At 43.0% G+C, this 23,961-nt stretch overlaps 1 protein-coding gene across 13 annotated transcripts in view; it reads left to right on the plus strand.

Moving 5' to 3' along the window:
- The first annotated feature begins 513 nt into the window (after positions 1 to 513).
- Positions 514 to 23,961, plus strand: part of GRIA1 (glutamate ionotropic receptor AMPA type subunit 1) — a 394,307-nt gene continuing 370,859 nt past the window's right edge. For 4 of the 13 annotated variants that reach the window (XM_077137465.1, XM_077137469.1, XM_077137468.1 and 1 more), the window contains exons 1-2: positions 11,178 to 11,675; positions 14,630 to 14,767. In XM_077137465.1, the coding sequence (XP_076993580.1) occupies positions 11,594 to 11,675; positions 14,630 to 14,767 (220 nt within the window). In that variant the 5' untranslated portion in view covers positions 11,178 to 11,593. Of the gene's footprint in view, positions 880 to 910; positions 1,489 to 7,890; positions 8,102 to 10,401; positions 10,545 to 11,176; positions 11,676 to 14,629; positions 14,768 to 23,961 lie in introns of those variants that run through there. The other 9 variants (XM_077137459.1, XM_077137460.1, XM_077137461.1 and 6 more) reach the window with 9 other exon arrangements.

Below are 23,961 nucleotides of genomic sequence, written 5' to 3' on the forward strand. Positions count from 1 at the left end.
GCTAACATCTGGGCATGCATCACAGTGGTCAAGGACTCTTTTAGAAATAATGCCAATCCTATTCCACAGACGCCCCACAGGGAGTCACAAGGCCTCTCCTTGTTTTTCCTCCCAGCGTCCCCGTACTTCTTATTTCAAAGCTCCCCCCACTGGTGATTCTGGCTTCTGAGTCCGGTTTCGGTTCCAGCCTCGGGTTCGTGTTTCTGGTTCACAGGACTAGAGCTTCTATGACAGGCAGATTCCTCGTCCAATGAAAGCTCTCGTCCGTGTTCTCAGCCCCACCCCTCTGCCCCGGTTTTCTATTTTTCTTGGGAATGCCTCTCTGACGGTCCTTACAGAATCCCGGCACCGCAGTGTTACCTTGAAGAGGCAATTCTGCACCTAAAGGAAGCAGACACCCTCTGTGGAGGGCAGTGATTCTCCTAAAGAAAAGCCTATAGATGCAAGTGGAAGGTGGCCAGTCTAAAGAGAGTGGAGGAGCTGGACTTGGGTGAAGAGGACAGGGAAAACTAGAATGTACCCCTAAGGCCCTGAGTAGGGAGGATCAGGAGGCTGCCCTGTCCTCTGTGGACCATTGTCCCGCCCCCACCCAGCTGCCCATCACCCGGCCAGGATGGGGGTGGGGGTAAGGAGCGGGAGCCGCCATCTTGTGGAAGGCTTGTGCTCTCTGCGGGCAGCGTTTGACGGTCAGTCAGGCCGCGGCTTTGAATTTACTTCTGCCTCTTCTCGCCTTGGTGGGCAGCCAAGTAGAGCATGTGGGAACTAGAGCGAGAGTGGCCTCCTGCCGGTGTCCCAGCTCTTCTTGGTGGCTTTTTGAAGAGGAAGTAGTTCGGGTAGTCCATGTCCTCTCGTGACTTGGCTCCGCTCCCGTGACTCCGGGTATGGAGTGTCCCCCTGACCTTACTTTGAAGAGTTCTTGAAAAACCTGCTTGCCTTATTCTGTCATTGCTGCCTAGAGAATGGAACAAACTCTTCTCTCTGGCTCTTACAGCATTAAGAGAGGTCATGACTGCTCTTCTCTTGCCTGTCGTTTGAGGCCCTCGTTTTCCAGGGTTCCAATCCTGAGCCAAATATCGGAGTTCCTGTGGTGAGGTCACAGGCCGAATCAGTGGTTCAGCTGCCGTTGGCACTAACCTTAGGAGAGATGGCCAGTGCTTTGAGAGGCCAGAGCTGAGTCCGAGAGGGGGCCCTTGGGAGGCCGAGACAGAATGGCACAGCAGGAGAAGCTGGTCACCTTTGGAGGGTGAAAAGGAAACTGTTTCAATTGGGGGATCAGTTGCTGGGGTCCCACAAGGAGGAAGTTCCCTGTGGCAGAAAGGCCCCTTGATATTTTAGAGTGAAAGGTCCATGGAGAAAGTCAGCTGGTGTTCTGTGCACCCTCACCAAGCTTTCCTGATGGTTGGTTGCTGTGCCTGCTCAGCCATCACACACTCACAGATGGCCACAGTTCTGCGAGTGCATCAGAGAGGTAGCACAGTTGTGAAGAAGGTACAGGGTTCCCTGAGGCGCATTGTGGGGACTAGGTGTCTGGCATCCAGGAAGACCTAGTTAACTGTCGTCTGGCATCCAGGAAGACCTAGTTAACTGTCTTTGTTTCTCTAGATACTTGTCCTGCCAAAAGCAATTTGAAGAAACCCAGGGTGGTTAGCACATATTTATATCAGAAGGCGTATAGATATCTCTAAGACTTCCTTGCAGACTGCCTCTCAACCCTGCCTCTATTCTGATTTCGCACTTCCATGCTTTGTCAAGGCATCCTGATACTCCAGGAATATTCCTATTCAGAGGTGTTGTATGATAATGACAGGAAGCAGTGCTGTGACCATCCACTCTGAAAGTACCCCTGGTTTCATAGGAACCTGTCTCAATTGGGCGGCATAACTCGTGCTGCTGGCAGGGGACCAGGCCATCATGGTTTGTTCTTGGAGTGGCCCAGCAATTCAAGGCTGGAGAACTACATACACTCTCACATTTAGTTTCCAGTGCAAAGCCAGGCTTGCACTCAGCTTGTTGCTGAGTGACAAAGGTCATTACTGTATGCAAGACGTCTGCTTCTAGATGCCATTTGCCCTGCTGAAGCACTTTCTTGTCTATTGCATACTGCTGGAGGCAATCAGTCAGTGCCATTTTCTCTCAGTAGCTTTTATAGATTCCAGCATCAGGAAAGGGATTCTAGAGCCCCTCTTCAGCGAAGTCTCATGCATTAAATAGTTGACCAATGAGTTGAGGTTGCATTGTCAGTTTGAGTTTGAAGAATGTATCTCTTCTTCAGGTAGGGAATGTATATATAAACAAATAGTTTTTCAGTAGAAAATGTTGCAAATGAATAGTGGTTCGTGTTGCAAATGAATAGTGGTTCATTTCCTGCATGAGTCCACAGGTTGGCATTACTGTAGTTGAAATGCTGTATTTTTGCTATAAAAATAACAGAAAACCATAATGTGGAATCAGTTTTTAATTTTTTTAAAAACAGTGTAGTTTTGAATATGATAAACAATACATGGAGTTCTTGGCATTGTTGGCCAAGACATGAGCAGCTGCTCAAGAGTCAGAGGCAGGAAGGGTTGGGGAAAGGTAGGTGGGAGACCTCTGACTCCCAAAAAAGTGAGGAGCACTGGAAAGCAGAATCTGGAAGTGTTAGGCAGGGAAAAATGAACTGACTTAAGGCTTTGTGCCACCAATTATGGTACCTGGCCTTAGGTTAGTGCTTTAGCTTTCAGGGGTTTTTCCTGGAGAATAGCATAACATGCAAAGCTCCTAGCAGAGTTCCCTAGTTAGAAGAAACCTAGTGATGAATGGCAAAGGCTTTGGAGGCTAACAGACCAGGGTGGGCCTTTAAAATGAGGCTTATCACAAGGTTAGAGGGTTATTGTGAGAATTGAGTAGTGTTATGTGCAGTATAGTGTTACCCATCCCCTTGCTTTTCCCAAAGATGCTGATTCCCTACTGCCATGCTTGCTCCCCACTGTGTTCTATGAGAGCCAGATGCTATATTTCTGCTTGTCTTAGGGAATGGAAATGTTGATGTGGAAAGGGCGGCCATGTCAGAGCAAGTTGGTCCTGATATGCTTCTGTGTCATTGAAGGTGTGAATCTATCCCCTTGTTAATATTGAGTGGAAGAAAGGTAGACGTGGGGAAGGGGCAGTTAAGGGAATGTCTTATCAGAGAGGTCCTTGGAAAGGAAAACCAGAGAAGAGAAGGGAGGAACACAAGGTGGGGAGGGGAGGGGAGAGGGATCCTTATTTAGTACACTGGGGAATTTCACCCAAACTCTCATCTATATTTATTCTCACTGAAGGTTCTCCACCAGTCTGACTATTGGGTAACATTCAGGCCAACCATTAGGTATTCCCTGTCTGATATGCTCAAAATCATCTTAGAGGTCTTTAGTAGAAAAATTACCCTAAGAACTGTAGAATGGGGGCAGGTCACATTTTCTAGGGACTCAACCTGCTTCTTCTATTAAGTAGATCTAACTTAGGCCCCTTCTCTTGTTACAGTCTGCATTCCTATGGACTATAGTTTTTATATCTCTGACTTTAACCCCTTTAAATGAACCTTGCATCAGGTCTCATTGTGACCATCCATGAACAATGCTGTCATAGTCAAGCTTGGATTTAAAGTCCCCAGTCTGCCACTATTTGGCTGGGGGACCAGGGCAAATCACTTAGCCTTTATGAGCCCTTATTTCATTTGTAAAAGGCGGGTATTTTATATCATTATCTCAAAAATTCCTTTCAACTCTTAACATTCTCCTTGCTTCTTTTCCATATAAGAGGGGTACCACCTCCCTAGCCTTTTATTTTCCTTCTGCATGATTTTGTAATAAAGGAAAGGCTAGAGGTTAGGCAAGCAGCAAAATTTAATGCTGGGACTATGGCAGTCAATTAGAAGCATTTATGTTTTGATTCTCCTAGGAACTGATTAAAATCTGTCTGGCCATGGGAGTGGGGTGGGTGCTACAATAAGCTTCTATTAAAGGAGGCTACCAGATGAGGGCAGAGAAACACTGATTCAGCTCCTCTTTCAAGACACATCCAATTTTTGAAGCAAATTGCAGTCTTGTATGTGTTTTCTGAATGGCTTCTTAGAGCTCCTGCATGATAATAGTGTGACTGAGTTATTGAAGAATAGGGTTTTGAATATGAAACACACTGAGCTAGGTCATCTCTTAGCGACGTGTCCTAAGGTAAAACCCGTTACCTTTCGGAAGTATTAGACACCTTGTCTATTGTCTAATACTTAGACAATACTTCAACCATGTCTGTTGAATGCAGATTGGCCAAACTGATGAGCATGGCCTTTGAGATGGTATAGGATAGTGGTTAGGAGAAAATGCTTTGGGAATTAGGGAGATCTAGGTTGAATTCCCTGCCCTGCCTTTATATGGCCAGGTAAACTGGGCCAGTAACAACCTCTCTCTAGCCCTTCTTTTCCTATCTGTAAGCTGAGGATAATAAGGGTTCCTTCTTCATAGCGTAACATTCTTCATAGCGTTGCTATGAACATCACATGAAATGAGGCAGGTATACCTCATTGCCTCATGCCTGCCACTGTGTCTAGCATAGTAAGTGCTCAAAATGAAGATTAGCTCTCATTATATTATAGGCATGGTTTCCTGTCCCCTGAGGGACCAAAAGTCAAGTGGGAGAGGTAGAGGTGTGTTTTCTAATGTAAAGATTAAATGCCAATCAAAAGCCATATGTAATAAATAACACAGGTACATAGGGAGACCAAAATCAGTGTGGGCTGGTTTAGTGTGAGGACACGTTGTGAAGAGGATGAGAGTTAACTTGGGTCTTGAAAAATATGAATGTGGCAAAGAGAAGTAAGGATCTTCATGGGAAGACAAGGATCATCCAATCATTTTTTCAACACAGATTTACTGAGAGTTTTATATGTCTTAGACACTGTTCTAGGCATTGAAGATACAGCAATGAACAAGAAACCTTGTAGTAGTAGATCAAATGATAAATAACTATTTAGTGTGGTTAGGTAATGGTAAAGCCCTCCGATTAAGAAAGCAAGGGTAAGAGAAGCAAAACTAAAGGCAGGCAGTGGGGTGCTATTTTAAATAAGGTAAGTGAGGAACTATTGAACAGAAGCCTGGATGAAGTAGATTTCTGCAAGAAGTGCTTCCCAGGCAGGGAGAACAGTAAGTGCAAGGCTCTTACTACAGGATAGTGTTTAGTGTGTGCAAAGAACAGCCAGAAGGCTAGTGTGACTGGAGTGGTGTGAGCCAGGGAAGAGGGGAATAGGCAATGATGGGGTTGAAGAAACAGCAGGAGCCAAATTTTGGATTTTATCTAGGTATGACATGGGACTTCTGGATAATTGAGACCTGGGGAGTGATAAGATCAGATGTGTGTTTGTAAAAGTTTCACTCTGCTTTATAGAACAAATTATATTCTTGTAGCAAGAGGTGGAGTTCCAGAACTCATAGGAATAAGGAGATAGTGAAGATCGTGCTGGTTCAGATGAAAGATGAGGGTGGAATGACCGAGTAGAGAGTTGGTGGGAACAGGTTGGATTCTGACTATCCTTTGAAAGGATAGCTCAGAGAATTAGCTGATGAGTTGGATGCAGGAGAAGCTTCATGGATGACAACAAAGTTCTTAGCCTGACAACTGGGTAAATGAAGTGCTAGTTAGGGAGATGGGAAGATTGAGGGAAGAAGTGTGTGTGTGTGTGTGTGTGTGTGTGTGTGTGTGTGTGTGAGTGAGTGTCATAGAATCAGGGGTTTGTCTATTTCTTATTGGCAAAAGTTTAGGGAGGGTGGGGGAAGCAACACAGGCTTAACAGAAGACTGGTGAACTGAGCCATACAAGAACATTTCAGAAGACGTTTGGGACCACGTGGAAGGCCTCTAAAGCCAGGATGAATCAGGACTCTGCTGGGGAAGAATAATAGTAATTAATAATGACAACAATAATAATGGCCAGTGCAGCCCTTATTGTGTGCTTGAAACCTTGCTGGGCCCTTTCCCATACAGCTTTTTCGTTAATCTTCACATGAGTCCCGGGAGATAGGGCCTGTCATTATTCCCATTTCACAGGTGATGGCATCAAGACAAGGGAGTTAAGTGACTCATCCCAAACCTTCTGTTTGGTGAGGATTTGAGGAGAGTCTGCCTCTCCTGTCTCCTAGACCCAGGCCTGCTGGCCTGCAGGGCTTCCCAGGAGAGCCGTTGAAAGCTCTCGCTGTGGACACCTGCCCTCGCAAGGGTTGCCCTGGTGGCCTTTCTGAAGGCAACAGTGGTTTAGAGGAATAGTCAGCGCCTCCACTTTCTATCAGTAATGATGGTGATGCGTAGGAGCTTCCCTCTGGAATAGACTTTTTTTTTTTCCCAGGCATTGATCCTGCCCCAGGGTGTTTTCCAGAACTTGTACTGCTCCCTAATTACCTAGTAATGCTGAGGGCTTATGAAAATGCTGTCATTTGTGTGAGAAGGGGAGGGAGGACTGAAAGAAGAAGAAGGAAAAAAAAAAAGAAAATGCTGTTAAACTGGGCAGAATTCCAGGGTGGGTAATTACATTCTTCAGGGTGGTGTCCTCGCCAAACACACAGTCTGTGGAGTCTTTTGGGAGCTTTCTGTATGAATTGTGCTAAAAACATGGAAAGTATCTTTTTTCCTTTTTACACCTTTTAAAATGGGGCCTTTCTGAAGCCACAGGGCACCCTCTCTCTGATTGCATTTTCACCAGTCTGTGGGCTGTCAGTGATCTGTTCTCAGATGATAAATTTGATGCCTGCCCCCCCCCCCCGAATTGTTTCACACTAGAAGCCTAAAATGTTCAAGTCAGAAGAGACCTCTTAGAACCCCCAAATTTTACAATGGAGGCTTGAGTTCTGGGAGGGAAAGGAAACTTCTAATGCCATAGCTGTAAAGACCAGGTGACGGACAAGAGCACAGCATTCTTCTAACCTGACCCATCATGCTTTCTCTTCCTCTCCTTGTCCCTGTAATCAGATGTAGTCACAGCGTGTCAGAACCAGAACCGTCCAAATCATCACCTCCTCTAATCCCATCATTTTACAGATGAGGAATTGTGGGTCCGGAGAGAAAATGCATTGCCTCCCAAAGTGATATTTGGGTGGATGGTTGTACTCTTATCTCCTGACCTTCGCTGATTCAGTGTTAGCACTCTGTGCCCTGTGGACCAGATTGAGCCAGAGACACTCTCCATATCCCCCTTTTTGCTCAGGCCCTCAGAATGAATTTTTTTAAATAAAAAGTCTGTATTTTTGTTTTCTTTTAAGAGAAATCAGAATCTGGCCACATGGGGCCTATGTTTGCTTATGGCCATTGAGTACCTGCGACCACATTTGATGGGGCATGTACTTTCTAGTTCTCTTTGTCCCCGCCACCCTGTCCCCAGTTCCACGCTCTTCATTCATTTTCCTGCTTGGGCCATGTAGGCATTTGAATGTGAAATCCTGGCCCAATCCCATTCTCCTTGTATTACAGAGTGAAACCAAAGCCAAACAAATCTTAGGGTATTTTGGCTCAAAGGTAATGGAACTTAAAGTACACCAAAGATGTGAACTGAAATAGGCCATAATTGATCTTAGGAATACATGCCATGTTGTCTGTGGGGTATGATTTGAGCAGCATTAGGAGGGCTTTCAACCCTGTCAACTACCTGGAGTTTTGTTTAGATATTCATCCATCTGGACTTTAAGGAGCGCCCATCTATAGGGATCCCATTTTGAGATGTGAAAAGTTTCGAAGGAAGATGAATTGAATTTTTTATTAGGGTAATTTGGAATAAAGGGAGGCTAAGGTAGGGGCCCTAATGTCTAGTCCCTGTTGTGCTGCTTGTTGTGTCCCCACAAGCCAGTTTTTTCCAACCTTGGCACTATCAACATTTTACATACAATTCTTTGTTGTGGGAGGCTCTTCTGTGCGTTATAGGATGTTTAGCAGTAGCTCCAGCCTTTACTTGTTGGGTGTCAGTAGCACCTCCTCACATAGTTTTGAGAACCAGAAATGCCTCTAGATATTGCCAGATGTCTCCCGGGGGGCAAAATTGCCTCCAGTTGAGAAGTACTATCTTCAGCAAACCATGTGGCGACTCTGAACGTTACTTCGTCTTCAAAGTAGGTTCTAATTCCTGCCCTTGTGGGATTGTTGGGAGGATGAAATGAGATGATGTTCAAGTGCTGTGTAAATCTCAGCGAGCCACATTTCTGAAAGGCTTGGTTACCATCATTAGCAACAGATTATGAAGAGTCATGATATTGGGCAAGGCAAATAGGATCAGGGGCTGTAGGGAGACACAGCATGATGAATTAATGAAAGATGGCATCAGAATAGGTTATTCTGGGAAATGAAGCTGTTGGTGATATAGTTCTAATCTCTGAGGCTGAGGAAACAGGCAGTCACCTTCTGCCTATGATCCATCTCTTCTTTCTTATGCATACGCCTGGTCATGTCACTGCACCCCTGAAAAATGCCTGATGGCTTCCCTTGGCCCACCACGAATTCAGTGGCTCCAAACTATGACCCTGAACCCAACCTCTACCCAATTGCACACCATGGGCTCCAGGCTTAAGGAGCATATGGCATCCTCTCCTGCCTTGGACACTTGCTTGAGCTATTCCTCCTGCTTGCAATGTCCTCTCTGAGCCCTTACATTCTGCCTGGAGTTTCCTCATCGTCCAGCTTTTTTGAAGCCTTGCTAGATCCCCAATGTATTGTTTCTTCCCTCCTGTGTTCCCCAAATGTTGTGTTTATGTCTCTAGTAGAACACTTGTCATGTGCTATGGGTGACAGTTATCTATGTTCCTCTTTAACCTCCACCACATTCACTGGCCTTGAGAGGGAAACTATGCCTGACTTCTCTCCTTGTTCCTCTAGCATCTGATGCTGTTGGATGTAGAGAAGGTTTCCCATCAATATTTAAACTGAAGAAAATGTAGAAGAGAAATAGGATAAACAGTTGAACCTCAGTGTAATTTGACCTAGATGTCCAAGTGCATTAGCTCCATGTTTATTTAGTCATTGAACAACTATTTAATAGGCCACAGCAAGCTGTTGACTATATTTGAGCAAGGCAATGCCATAAATTAGAGGGATAACTTTAAGCAGATCCATCTGACAAGATGATTTATAATGATTACAGAAAATGCATTTTTGTGCCTCCTTTAAGTACCCCCCCAAACAAAGTAAGCAAAACAACCTTTACCTATTATAGGTGGGTGTTGAGGTTTTATTAATTAATCCTGGTAAAGGGCTTTGAAATCTTTGCTGAAAGGTGACAAAAGAATATGAAGCCTTCAGTGACAGCCTAATTATTATTATTGCTAGGCACAAAGCTCAGAGAACTTAAAAGATTCACAGCTACCATCTAAAATAGTAAGAGACAAAAAATGCAAATGCAGAAATTATATATAAAATAGGATCATAGAATCATAGATTCTTAATGTTATCAGGAACCTTAGAAGTGATACTGATTCTACCATCTCCCCCCTCCCCAGCCCAGCTGATGTTTACACCCCCTCTAGAATGTCCTTTCCCAGTACTTACTGCTGTTACTGCCTAATGATTAAAGGCATGGACCTGATGGAAGAGTTTCCTAAGTCCACATTTCCAATCTCTTCTTTCTTAGCAGTAGAACCTTGGGTGAATTATTAGGCCTCAATTTCTTTGTCTATAAAATGGGAATAAAATTACCCACCACAGGGCTTCCTGTACAATTAAATGGTTGTAATGGCACATGATAAATGGTGAGTTTATATATTAGCTATAAGGATCACTTGAGCCTAGTACCTGGTACATGGTAAGTGGTGAATTTATATATTAGCTATAAGGATCACTTGAGCTAGTTAGTATATTATAGCGTCTCATAAGGCATCCACTTTCCATGTTTAGTTGTCCCTATTTGGAGGTGGGTAGGGAGATCTCCATAAAATGCAGATATTTCTTAACAAATACCAGCCCTTATTGCTACCATGCAAAAGGGTGTGATTATGCAGTCTTGGTGAGGAAAGGGAGGAATCTCTGGCTAAAATGGCCTATTCAAGTGGGAAAGAAAAATTGGGTCCCTGTTTCCATCTAAGGGAAGGGTACAGTTTACTTTTCCTGAATTATTCTCTGTTGGGTGGGAGGCCTCACAAGGACAGTGAATCAGTTAGTACTGCCCAGAGCATTCCAGTTCACTGGTGGGACTCTATGTAGGGCGTGAGTGTCCAGGATCTAGACCCCACCTTTATGATTTGATCCTTGGAATTATTCATCTGTGAAATAGAGGTCGTAGACGTTTCCCAGAGTTGGTGTGAGAACAGAGCAAGATAATACTGTGAAGTTGCTTCATACACCGTCAAGTGCTCTGTGACTATTAGTCCCTGTTGCTTCGTGATCCACACTATTTCCCTAAACAGATTTGTTCTCTCTACAGGTCATTTACAGCATACCCCCTGGTCCAGGAGGGTCTAGAGAGTTCCAGTGTACACTAGACATGACCAGCATCCAGAGATAACTGAAAAAAGCCTGAATCTTCTCACTAGAATCCCTGCAAAATGACTCATGTAATTGCTCTGTGTAAGTATCCTTAGCCTTCATTGTACACCCACATGATTCTGATGCTATAGTCTCCTGTGGAATGCAGGGAAAGGGGGAAGGGGCCCGTTTTAAATGCCTAGGATTTAAAAGAGACCACTGATTCCACTTGTAAAGGTGGACAGGAACTGCCAGAAGTCCAAGTCCAGGCACCAGCCTACCATTTCGGATGTTCCTGTTTGTCTTTTTGTCTTCCTCCCATTAGGGGGAGAAAGCTTTTTTTTTTTCCCTTTAAATTTTCTAGGAGGGATTTCTAGGGTCTTCCCCTCAGGAATTAGTTGTAGGAATAATTGGGCCAGTGGAGTACAGGAGATATATCCAGCACAGCCCATGCACTCCTAGAAAAAGTGACCTAGATCAAGCAGCGGGTAGATCTAGGACTACTGTGGGGACCCCTTGCCACCTACTGACTTACACTGAACCCATAGCATCTGCCTGCTTGGGGGACTGGGACAGAGGGCAGAGAGAGCTGAGGAAGGCAGAGGGGCTTAAAGGGAGCTGCAGGGTTTTCCCTTTCAGGACCAAGCTCCATGTAACAGCCCCTCCCCCCCTCCATCCCCACACACAGGAAGGAGGATAAGGTGAGGACTGGGAGGCAGGGGGTGATAGGTAGGGGAGGTCAGCTGTGGAACTGGGAGCGGGCTCCGTGGGTATTTGCATAGAGCTTGCTGCCTGTGTGAGTGTGAGGGGGAGAGCCAGAGAGCAAGGGAGGGAGAGAGAGGCAAGCTGCAAGAGGAGAGGGAGAGGGGGAGCAAGTGCTCCAGCTAGCATGAGGACGGGCTTTTCTTTCCGTGCTCAGTTAATCTGGCTGTCAGTTGGCATTAACGCTGCAGTTTAAGTGCTCTGATTCCAAGAGAAACCGACAAACCTCGAAGAAGGAAGGAAGAAGGGAAGGAAGGAAGCAAGCAAGCAAGGAAGGAACTGCAGGAGGAAAAGACGAGGCACAATAGCAAGAGGAATAAAGGGAAGGGGGGGAAGCACCAAATCTATGATTGGACCTGGGCTTCTTTTTCGCCAATGCAAAAAGGAATATGCAGCACATTTTTGCCTTCTTCTGCACCGGTTTCCTAGGCACGGTAGTAGGTGCCAATTTCCCCAACAATATCCAGATCGGTGAGTGAGAGGGGCAGCCTGGGGTGGGACTTTCTGCGTCTGGCCAGCAGTTTGGGGGTGGGGGGGTCTGTGCCCCCCCTCTTCAGGAACAGGCTGTTGTGCTTGGCCATCGCAAGCTGTGCGGTGATGGGAGGAGGACTCGGGCTGCCAGCGTGGGGAGGGGGCTTCTTTTAGCAGATGAGGGGCAAAGGAGAAGCGCGCACACACACACAGACACACACACACACATACGCGCGCACACACACAGGTCCATACACACCACTCACACTCCAGTCAGGAGCATGTGAAATGGAGGAGCCACTGCTTTGGAGGAAAAGAATAATAATAATCAGGTTGTAGCAAGGAGAGGGTTGATGGGTGTTTAAGGAGTTAACTCCATTGCTTAGTAGATGGTGTCTGATTTCATTTACTTATATAAATATGCATAGTATGTATATTTATGTGTGTGGTTTTAAATTAAATATGCACGTATATATTTAATTGAGGAAAGCAGTGATTTCTTAGCTGGAGAGGGGAAAAAGACCACCTGAAAGGAGGAAAGTGCTGAGTATTGCAGCCAGTGTAATCGTGCCAGATGATCCCCACTCTGAGGCAAGTGGGCTCTCTCCTGCCCTGGACTCCCCTAGCTGCCTTCTCTTTGCTGTTGGCTGTACTGGGCTGGTCATTCCCCACTTCCAAGCCAGTCCTGCTTTCCTCTCTTCCTTCAATTGCCCCTTCTTTAGGTTTTTCTGTCCACAGACATTATCTACCTTTTACATACACACACACATACATATCTCCTCCTGTGAGTTGTCCCCACCATTGGACTCCAATCTCTCAACTTGGAGGAGGTTTCAACATGCTGCATGGCTTTTTGTTCTTCATCGTCCCTCCCTGTTTGTGTGCTTCTAAAGGGCCCCCATCCTCCCTGTGTTTATGGGGCAGGTAACACATATCACTATTCCTAATCGTAATAGGGAAAAGCAAAACAAAAAGGCGTGGTAACACTCAAAAAAGCAGCGTTTCCAGGAGGGCTTACATTTTCCTGCTGTTTGCATCCCAGAATCAGGCAAACTGCTTTGCTTGGAAGCTTCTTGGTTGGTTTGGTTTCTGTTTTCTCTTCCCTCGCTAGGGAAAGATAGCTTCACTAGGGAAAGTTCCCACTGCTGGTAGTTTGTGTTCTTTGTGTGAGCCTGTGTTTGTGGTGTAGGTAGTATTTTGTTGGGCATATATGTGCTGCAGTCCTCAGCTCCTGTTGGCCTCTCCAGCTGCCTGGTTCCAGGGTTGTTGGAGTGGCCATGGAGCAACTTGCTTTGCTTTCTGACACCTGTTAAGCTACATTCTGAAATACGTACATGTAAGTGTGTTAGTACCTTGCATACAAAACTTCCTGCTTTTCAGGGAGACAGTTCCCTGGCAGCCCAACCTGCAGCCTTTTGCCTCCCCACTCCCTACCCTTCTCTTTCATTCATTGCAGAGGAGGAGGAAGGGGACAGGCAAGTGTTTGGGGTGTGGTCATCTGGGAAGAGGGTGGAACATCAAAATCAAGAACACATTTATTTTGTACTTATTCTTTAAAATGGGGGCATATGTACATGTGTTATCATTAGTTCTTATGCTTGGTATTGTTTGTGTGTTTGTTCTTAGGTGTTGCCCATACTTTGTTGAGTGGAAATGCTTATATAGAGATGTGTGGATTTGGCTTTCTTTAAGTACATTTCTGTATCTATCATCCTGGGTTTAAATGCATGGGGGTGTTTTGTGTACATGTGTATGATTTGTTTGGTCATGTATCCCTGCAGACTGTTCATCAAATTCAGCCCCAACTTTCTTGTTCGACCAATAAAACTGGTGTTGTTTAGTTTTCAAATAAAAGATTGAAATATTAAATTGTAGAACAAATGCTGAAAATATCACCACCATCAGGTAGTACTTGATTCTACTTGTACGATCTCTAACAAAAGCATTGTAAGCCATTTATTGGTTCTTAAAACAAACACATAGTACTGTATAAGAAGTTAGGAGATCATTACATTGGGGCTGTGAGTCCTCTTGGATTTGAATAAACTCTGTCTAAATACTCATTACAATTTAGTCCCTCAAAATAGCTATTGAAATTCACAGAAATGTATTTTTAATTCACTTACATAGCCACAGTAAACATAAAGGTAGGCCATGTACTCTTATTTCTTGGAACAGGAGCCCCAACAGGTACCTTTATTATGATTTTTATGTGAATAGAATGTTCATCTCCTCTTGACATTCTTAAGACCCCACATATTTGAAAGGCAGGTTCCACCATGCAGATACTAACAATGGTAATCCCTTATGTAACAAGTTATTCCTCAGTAACTGGGATCTTTTGGTGAAAGAAGAAGCAAAACACTGTTTGCAGAAAATCAGGAGTTATAAGAGGAAATGAATAATAAACCTTAGAGGTGGTGGGTTAAACTACATGCACGTTTTGCCAGGCTAAAGTCCAGAGAGCCAAAACAAATGGTCATATTGCCAGGGAAGCCCAGAGGTCCCAGAGTTAGATGTCTATCACTCTTCAACATTTATAAGCACCTAATTCCTGTAAGGCTCTGTAATAAGAGATGGGTCTGATAACAAAAATTAGATACAGCAAGGGTTTATGTACATAGGAGAGCATTGGCTGCTTAGGTGGTTTATACAAGGGAGGAGCAAGACAAATGTACAACCCTACTGTTTTCCTTGACCTGAGTTGAAGGACAAACAATCAAATGTTTGAGCAGAGTGATAGATGTTGGAGGCCCATGTCATGTAAAAACTCATCTGTAGAAATTTAAACCTCGACATAAAGTTAAGTCTATTGGAACGCTCATCCTGTCCAATAAAGGCTACAAACAGTGGGTTTGGCCCAGGAGAAGAAAAAGGCCCATTTGGGATGGACTGTTGAGGGTCTAAAACCTGCTTCTCGACCAAATACTATGTTGCATTTTCTTTCTTCATAGGGGGATTATTTCCAAACCAGCAGTCACAGGAACATGCTGCTTTTAGATTTGCTTTGTCGCAACTCACAGAGCCCCCAAAGCTGCTTCCCCAGATTGATATTGTGAACATCAGTGACAGCTTCGAGATGACCTATAGATGTAAGTAACTGCTTCTATTTCTGAAATTTCTTTCTGTGAGTGACCAATGAAAGGAAGGCCTGTGGGTAGGTGGTGGTGTTGCAAAAATGACTGTGTTGTCATCCATTTTAATAAGAGAAAGTCCTCCAAGAAAAATTTCCAGGGCCTTTGAGTATTCCAGCAGTTGTTATTTTAGGTCTTACAATGCTTCATGGAATGGGCTTGCTTTTTCACTATCAGCTAACTTAAAATGCCAACGTGATGAACAGTTGGGTTGACTATTTCTCCTCTACCTCACTGAAATTTTCTTGTTCTGTTGAAAGAGTTTTATGCATACAGAAAACTTATGAGAGAGGTGGACTAAAGGTTCTAACTTGGAGAATGTGGACTAAAATTCTCAAGCCATTTCTGCTCCACAAGTTAAAATGGGGAAACTTCTCTATGGCTTGAACAACAGCAAAAGAAAGAATAAGTGAGAAGTTGTTTATCTGGTTTCCCATTTTTGGAAATGACCCATAATTATTAAATATTTGAGCCCTAAATTATTTCCAGAAGGGTTTGCGGTGACTGTGTAAGATGCAGTTTGTGGAATGGCCTTTGAACATAAAGCATAACAGGAGTGACCACACAAAGAAGAATGGACAAGTCTCTCGCATCTGAACTGAATACATTACAAAATGAGAGCAGTAAAGAATGGTTCTGAGTTTTCCTGGCAGCTAAGATTGAAAAGGAAATGTATGTGGTTGCATGATTGTTATTTCATGACAGATGAAAGCCTAAAAATTAATCAGTAGAAACATTTTCCCTCCAGGGATTAAGCGCAAGTGGAAGTTGTGGTTTGAAAGTGTGAGCTGAATGGGTGAGAACAACCTCAGAACTGAGCCTGGATGAAATTGGGACCATGGGCTTCCTGTGCCAGTACTAACTAGGTGACTACTGTGTATGGGCCATATTTCCTTCATTTCTTTACACATTCCCATTTGAGGGGCTCTCAGTAATTTGAGTGAATGTACCTTGAAGGCTCAAAAGAGAATTCAGAATTGTCCTTATGCCTGAATTCACAATCCTCCCTATACCTATTACTCATAAGGATATGTTGATTCGAATTCTAAGAAATAGAAATGTATCAGATTCCATTTATTTAGGACTGTGTATCTAAAAACTATGATAGTAAAATCCATCACCACTTGTTGAGCATTTATCGTGGCCCATACAGTATACTTACTGCTCTTCCTGTGTTAGCTCACTTTATCCTCATAGCAGCCCTAAAGAATGCTATATGTTATCTTCCTTTTTGGAATGAAGAAACCGAGGCTGAAACAGGTTATGCAGCTTTCCTGAGGTTACCCAGGATGTAAATGGTAGGTTTGTCACCCCAAGGCCCATGTTCTGGGCCACTGTTGTAGATTCATTGATCCTTAAGTTTACCTCAGAATACTTAAGAAATGAAATGGAGTTTTCAGGGTCTTGTCAGGCAATGGCCTGAAAAAGCACCTAAGGAGATAAACATTCAGTGCTTCAAATGGCAGCTGTGATTTTTGTCCAGGGGTCAGCCTGGTAGATAAATAAAATTGAGATTCTGCATTTTGGTAATTTTGAGGTTGAAAATCTTTTCCACTGTGATGTTTGCTACCCTCAAAAGTGAGCTGAAGTTGAATTGTAGAATTGTGAAAGCAGAAGTGGGGATCTAGAGTACTACTGAGTAGGTATTTAGCCGTCAGATAACTTAATCTTTTTTGCTCAGAGGAGGGTCTTTTAAGGGAGAATGTTATTGTGAGCATCCATGTATCTGTAAACCACCTGAGATTATGCATAATCTTTTGTCTGTATATACATATGCTCATTTATTTCCTGGGGAGAGACTCAATAGCTTTTGTTGTACCCTCCAAAGGGCCCATTGCTCTTTAAAGATTACTTGCTTAGAGAATCAAAAGGTATAAATGGCTTACATTTGTATTCACAGGTACTGCCAAGACCTGTCTACTTGTTTGCCACAGAGCTTGGTGGAGAGAGATGTTGACTTCTATCTTAGTGTCAAGATGTTCACTGACAGGACAAAAATAAAAGACAAAAATAGGAAGAAATGGTCTAAGGCCTAAGATGGCGCCTCTTTATTTTAATCCTAACAACCCAATACTTGATCTCCAGTAGGCTTGTTGGCTATTTATTTTATTAGGGAGGAATAAATATGATGCAGGTGATGCTGTCTATTGTGATCAGTGAAACTACAGTGGATGGAATGGATCTGGGTTCTTTAAATTGATTCCTGTCATACAGATTTCCATGAATACCTATACAATTCATTTGATCATTCTTTAAATGTTTCTTTAATGCCATAAACCGAGATGGACATTGGAAATACAGAAATGATGATAAAATACTCTTATTCTTAAGTAGCTTGAATTCCAGTGGGGGAACAGTGCTGTGGGCTTATCTGATAAGAAATACTGTTACCTTGTGCTTAGACCTTTAGTTTCTTCTCCATAGTTTCAAAATCAGAGGGAGTACAGCGCATTTCAGGTGATGATGATGGAACCCTACTGTCATCTAGGTACCGCCTAGATGGAGTCTCTGTTACCTTTCATTTGAGGCTCCGGAACCCTTTGGGATTATGTCCACTATGGCCCATTGGTATGAGAAAACCTTTGACAGATTCTGGATGAATGGAATAACAATTGTCAAAGGGAGAGGAGTGGTTTGGGGGAGGATTGGCTTACTAATCATTTATGGAAAATCAAGAAAAGAATCTCTTTCAGATTTTATTTTGTGTGTTTTTTTTAAAATTGGATAGTAGTTATCTTAAATCAACTGTCTGCAGTCAGTCTTACCTCTAGAAAACAATCAAATCTTTTTTTTTTTTCCTTCAGAATTTTTGCTGCTTTATTTTTTCTGTGTCATTTTGCTATTCATTATCCCTCCACCAGAGGGTAGGGAAGGGAAGGGAGAGGAAGTGTAACAGGAAGTATTCACGCTAGGAATGTTAGCAACAGGGAGTGATGGATATAGGGTAGGACAAGCAGGGAAGATGGAAGAAGAGTACCAGCTAATCCACTGGCCAAGAAGAAAGTTTGGTTTATTCTTTGTATTTAATCTGTCTTGCTCTACTAGTCTGCTATCAGTAAGAGGTAGAGTCATTGAATTAGCAAAGCAAATACTCTAGGATGTCCTCTGAGCACTCTTCCAAGCCTATAGGACAGAAGATTGAGGAAGAGCTTTGTAGTGATGGCAATTACTGACCAGCAATTGGTTATCTTGGTGCCTTTGTGGTGAATTTTGATAAAGGGATGGATGAAAACACTGATTGGGGTTCCTATTAGAAGTCTGAGGATCATTGCTTCAACTTAATTCTTGCGTTTTCATTGATTCATTCATCCAGCCATCCATCTATCCAGCAAATCCATGAGTCTGTTTTGTTCCAAGCACTGTATCAGGTGCTAGAAAAAAAGTAGTCAATGAAGGAAACATAACCTTTTTCCTTGTGGGGCTTACAGTTTAGTCCAAAGATTCTCAAACTTCCTTGTACTTAAGATTAATGCTGAGAGCTTGTTTAAAGCAAGGCTCAGGGGCATACTCTAGGCTTACTGTATCAGAAAATGCAAGAGCAGACCTGGGGGTGGTGGTAAGGATTCTATAGTAGTTAGTATGGGGATCACACTTTGAGAAACTCTTCTTTAATTTAAGAGGTCTTTCATTTACTTCTAAGTGTTTTGAGTCCTTAACAAAACCAGGCATGGTGTTTAACACTAGAAATGCAGGCAAAAGTAAGACACTTTTCCTCCTTGGAGGACTTTATCCCTAGTGAAGCAGACGGTCCTGTAAAAAGAAAATTAAAATGTAAAGTAAGTGCTGTAGCAGCATTTTTTTCAGAGTGTTAGAAGTGCCTTAAGGAGAGGGGTTGGAGTCACAAAGGGTGGTGGTTAAAATGAGTCTTGAAGATGAATAGAGGTTTTCCTGGAGGACAAGGTGAGGAGAGGGCGAGAAAGGAATAAAGTAAGAGCATTTCTGGCAAAGGGCATGTCACGGGCAAGGGCAGAGAGGACATTTTGCCTCGCTTTTCCTCTTTTCTGACCTCCATGGCACTCCTTGGCTGGGCCTCTTATTTGGCGTTTATTAAATATTGTAGAAAGTATCATTAAATGGCTACCCACAGGCCAATTTCAGCATAGAGATGGGATTTCAGGGCTTACACTGTGTTAAAGAATCAGGAAATTTTACATCAGAACTTGGATATCTGGACTTTCTTGAAACTTTAAAAGATCTGACAACTCTGGGACCCTTGTCTACCTAGCCCTGATCTGCTGGAAAGAAGCAGGGAGTTCCCACCCCACCTAGATGCACTCCTTTCCAGTTAGTCCACTTCTCTCATTTTCTTTACCTCCCTGACTCCAAGAAGCATTGAGTTTGTGAGTCCTAGTTGACTTGTCTAGCAATGTTAAATATATTGTGTGTTTATGTGTTATAAACCACGCGTATCTATTGTTTGGTGATGCTGCAAACATCTGGCACAGGGCTATCCCCTAAAACAAATGAAAAAATGTCTCCAGGAGTCAGGGAATTGCATAGCCTGATCATATTGAGAGTCTAAATGACAATCAGGAAGAGAGTAGTGTGCCTGATTCCAGTGGGACTCACTCTGTGTGGGCTTACCTGGGGAGTCCAAGGGCATTCTAACAAGACATTAAGCACTAGCAACAGACAGATGACCTCTGAGTTCTTCCCTGAGCCTCCCTGATCATTTTGAGACTTGCAAACTACTAGTTCACAGATGTGTTTTGCTTAACTCACACAGTACTTTGAAAATATCAAAATTTGACATAAAAGTCCAGATTTCCAGCTTCTCTGGAGAAAAAAAAAATTAAGGATTGGGCAGTCCTGGACTCATGTTCCTGCTCAGCTTCTATTGTATAATGCTAAAAAGTTCTGCCATCTTTAAGTATAAGGGGTAAATTCTTGAGTTTTAACTGAAGTCCTCACCACTGTACACATGGCTGGCATAACAGTTGTGTTGCTTGCCCAGGCCAATCTGCTGACACCTGTTTTATATCTTTCAGCATCCATTACTTTAATATTTCATTCTAATACTATCTCTTTTTTCTCTGTAGTATGTAATAGAAGACACAAAAGATGTGTAATTTCTGCTTTCAAAGAATTAGTATTAGCCATAAGAATTGGAAGACTGATTGTGAGGCAAAGATTATTTTGAAGATTCTTCTTTAATCTAAGCCAGATTATTAGTATATATCATCTTTTAAAATTTTTTTTGCATTTCTTTTTTTTCTAGTATATATCATCTTAAGTGTTATTACAATACTGAAGGTTATTATCCCCATTTTATAGATGAAGCGACTCAACTGAGAGAGAGAAAATTTCTTCTGTATATCATGCAACTAACCAGAGACAAATCTAGTATTTGAAGTCAGTTTTAGGTGCTGTGAAGCTCAGTGAGCTCTTTTCTTGGCACCTTTCTCCCTTTCAAGATCAACAATTATATAGATACACAAAAAAGGCTTGAAATAGCAGTAAAGGAGTCCCACACAAAACATGCCATGGTGCAGTTTATGATTCAGGAATAAAGAGCTAAGACTTCTCAGGCAGAAGCCATAATTGTGAATAATGAATACTTCTTGGGGGAGGAGGGCAGGTATGGAAGGGTGGAACAGATTTTGGTGAGATGGTGGTAGAATGAAAGGAAGGTATTTTGAGTTGATAAGCCCTCACTTTTCTCCCTCCCCTCCTCCTCACCACTACTGCATGTTTGTTTCCCAAGGTGGAGAATTCAGTGTTTGGCTCCTGCATCCACACCTGTGCTCCCTTTAAATGGCAGCGGTCTGCTGTTCTCTGATTGGCATTACCATCCACTGAGGCTCTTACACCTTCACCTTTACTCTCACTTTACATGGCAGGAATCTAGGTTTCGCTGTGGTTGATTCTTTGCTCTTGTTGTAATATCAGTGATAATCAAAGCTTTCTTGTGCTGTTTTAAACAAAAAAGATTTGTGAACATTTCATCTTGCTGATTTGGACACTTCTGCTGGGGTGGGTGAAATTATTGCTCTCCTCTTAGCCACTCAGGATAAAGTAGTAATGTAGGGCATTTGGAAAATTGCTAGGAGTCACATACTTGCTCATTCATTCATTCAAACCACTTTTATTATCATTCTTTATGTGGCATGCATGCCGTTACTGCCCATTCCACAGCATTGCAGACAGCATTTGCTGATCACAGAATCCTTTCTCACTGAACTTAGACAAGTTCTCAGACTCCTTCTCATCATGTTACTTCAGGCAGTGACTACAGATTGGTCAGAGTTGATGCAGGAGATGAAATTCATTTGTCATTAGAAGGCATTGCACTAGGAATTGAGGGAAGTAAAATGGACAAGGCATTGATTCTCTTTTAAAGGGGCTCTTATAGAGGAGATAGGCCTGCACAAAAAACTGATATAAGGTAGAGACTCTTTTTCTCTCTCTCTTTTCCTCTTTCTCCTCCACTCTCCTCTCTTACACGCATACACAACACACACATAAACTCACACAAGTTCAGAGGAGAGAGGGGAAACTTCCAGTTAGAGGAATTAGACCAGGTTTCATTGAACAAGTACTTTTGAGTTGAATTTGGAAAGGTAGGATGCATACAAGAAGGTAAACACACACACACACACACACACACCCCAGGTGTGATGCATTGAAAAGTACAATGAATTTATATTTGAAGACTTGGATTTAAATACTGAATTAACTTCTTAAATGGTAACTTTGTGCCTTTAGAGAATGAGTCCCCTCTCATGCTTATTTATAAAATGAAGCTCATGTAATCTCTGAGAGTTTTTCTGGGGCTGGATTTCTAGGGTGAGAGCATATGGAAAATTCCATAGAAAGATGGTTAAGAAAAGAAATTCTCGTATTAGCCTTTGACTGGGTAGAGGATCACTAAACTCTTTGAGAATCTAATGAAAGCTATGAACTTCCCCAACAAATTGCATGTCCAGGACACATTTTGTATTCAAATGCAGGGGGATTAAGCCAACCTACCGTGAGCTTCAGGTGCATTCATTCAGTGTTCCACAAATATGTATGGAGGGTTTACTCTTGTAAACAAAACCAGAAAGCAACCCTATGCTCATGGATCTTACCAGCTGTGAGAGATGCAGTTGTCAATCAAATAATCACACAAATGAGTATATCATTATAGGTTGTGATAAACACTCTGAAGGAAAGGTCCATGATTCCCTGACAGCGTATTACAAAGGAGCTGGCTGGATGGGGAATGTGGAAGCTTCCCTGCAGAGAGTAGTGTTGGAGCTGAGAACCAAAGGCTTTTGGTGACGTGGGGGTGGGATCAGGGGGAGTGTTCTAGGAGCTTCCTGGGCCTGGCAGTGAGAGAGCAGGCGAGTGTGAGGCTGGAGAGGGTGGCAGGGACCAGGCCTTGTGGGCCCTGTTAGGGATTTTGACCTTTAGCTGAAGAGCTGTAGAAAACCACTGAAGGATTTTAAGCAGGTATGTGACATGTTCAGATTTCTGTTTTCTCACTAGAAATCAGAGATGCTTGAGAGCACTTTGTCAAGTTAACATTCCCTAGAGACATTTTGCTTGTTTAACAATGGCCTTTGTTCCTTTACTGTTGCCAGTTTGGAGTGGAGACTTGCAGATGGACAGAGGGGTGGGGACTCTGCAGGAAGGTGAGGCTGATGGTTGGGTGTAAGGGTCAGTGAGGAAATAGACCTGGTTTCATAGAACAAGTACTTTTAAGTTGAATTTGGAAAGGTGGGATACATACAGGAGGATAAAATACACACACACACTCTGTGATGTGCCCATGGGTGGGCCCATGGAGAATAGAGGCTGATCCAGCGAGGGGTCTGGCAGTCTGGTATGCTGGATGGACGCGTGGAATCATCTAGAATCCCACTTATTTCATCATCAGAGAAGCTTCACACTACATCGAGTCTGGGTCTCCAGTCAAACCAACAACTCTGTGGCCCTCAGATTCACACTGCTGTTTCCTCCACTTGTACCTACAATCAACTCCTCCCATATTCTTCTAACACTGTCTTTCTGGTCAATCATAGCTTTGATATCATCTCTATTAAACGTTCCTTGCTTTCCCATGTATATACCCTCCTCTCTCCTCAGCGCTTTGTGCCCATGAAAAGTATTACATTTAGCCCTGGGTTTTGGTTACCTGGAGCCTCATCTTATTTGCCCAGCTGGACTAAACAATTTGAGGGCAGTGACTTTGTTTAATAGCTTCCCATCACAGTCTCCACCAGAGAAAAGTGTTCAGCAATGCTAGTTAAGAGAAAGAAAGAAAAGGAAGGAAGGAAGGAAAGGCTGTATATTGTGTACAAAGTCAGCAACAATGATGAAAATAACTCTGAATTATTATTTATTGGATTGTGCTTGATATTATGGGTTTTGAGGATTCTAGCAGAATGTGCTATAAATTCCTGTGGGTGGTTATTACTGTGAAGCTGGAAGGTGATGGGGGTGAAAACCAGGTGTAAGTCAAATCAGAAGCTTATTACAGCTCCTTCTGGACTATTGTCACCATGGGTTCTAAATAAAGTTCCATTTTTGAAATAAAGAATTTATGGTCCAAGGCCTGCCTGTATCATTGATAAGTTGTATGATTTGTGCAAATCAATTCTCATTTTTGAACTTCAGTTTCTTCACAATGAAGGTAATTATAATAACAACCATCTATGGTCATTGTGAGAGGGACCAATTGATTGTTGGTTTCTGTTCTAGTTTCCAACTATTAAAATAAATACTATACAGTGGGTTAGCTTAAGCAATAGGAATTTATTGGCTAGGTTTTGAGGCAAAGAGAAATCCAAAATTGAGGCATCAGCAAGGCAGAAGGCTGTGGTGTCCTGGGACTGGCTGTTGGCAATACTTGGTCCTTGCCTTCTCTGTCACATGGCAGTGCACATAGCGGTGTCTTCTCCTTTCTCTTCTGGATTCCATTGATCTCCAGGTTCTGGCCACTCCTCCTGGCTTCTCTCTCCATCTGACTTTCACTCTGCTTATAAAGGGCTACAGTAAGATGGATTAAAATCTAACATGACTCAGTTGAGCCACACTTTAATGGAAGTAACCTTGAAGAGGTATTGTTTACAATGGGTCCACATCCATCAGAATGTGAACCAAGATCAAGAATATGTTCAAACTGGAGTATACAATTCAAACTGCCACAGTTTCAAATCAACTTTCTA

Source organism: Tamandua tetradactyla, chromosome 20 (assembly GCF_023851605.1).
Source record: "Tamandua tetradactyla isolate mTamTet1 chromosome 20, mTamTet1.pri, whole genome shotgun sequence".
Taxonomy (NCBI): Eukaryota; Metazoa; Chordata; class Mammalia; order Pilosa; family Myrmecophagidae; genus Tamandua; species Tamandua tetradactyla.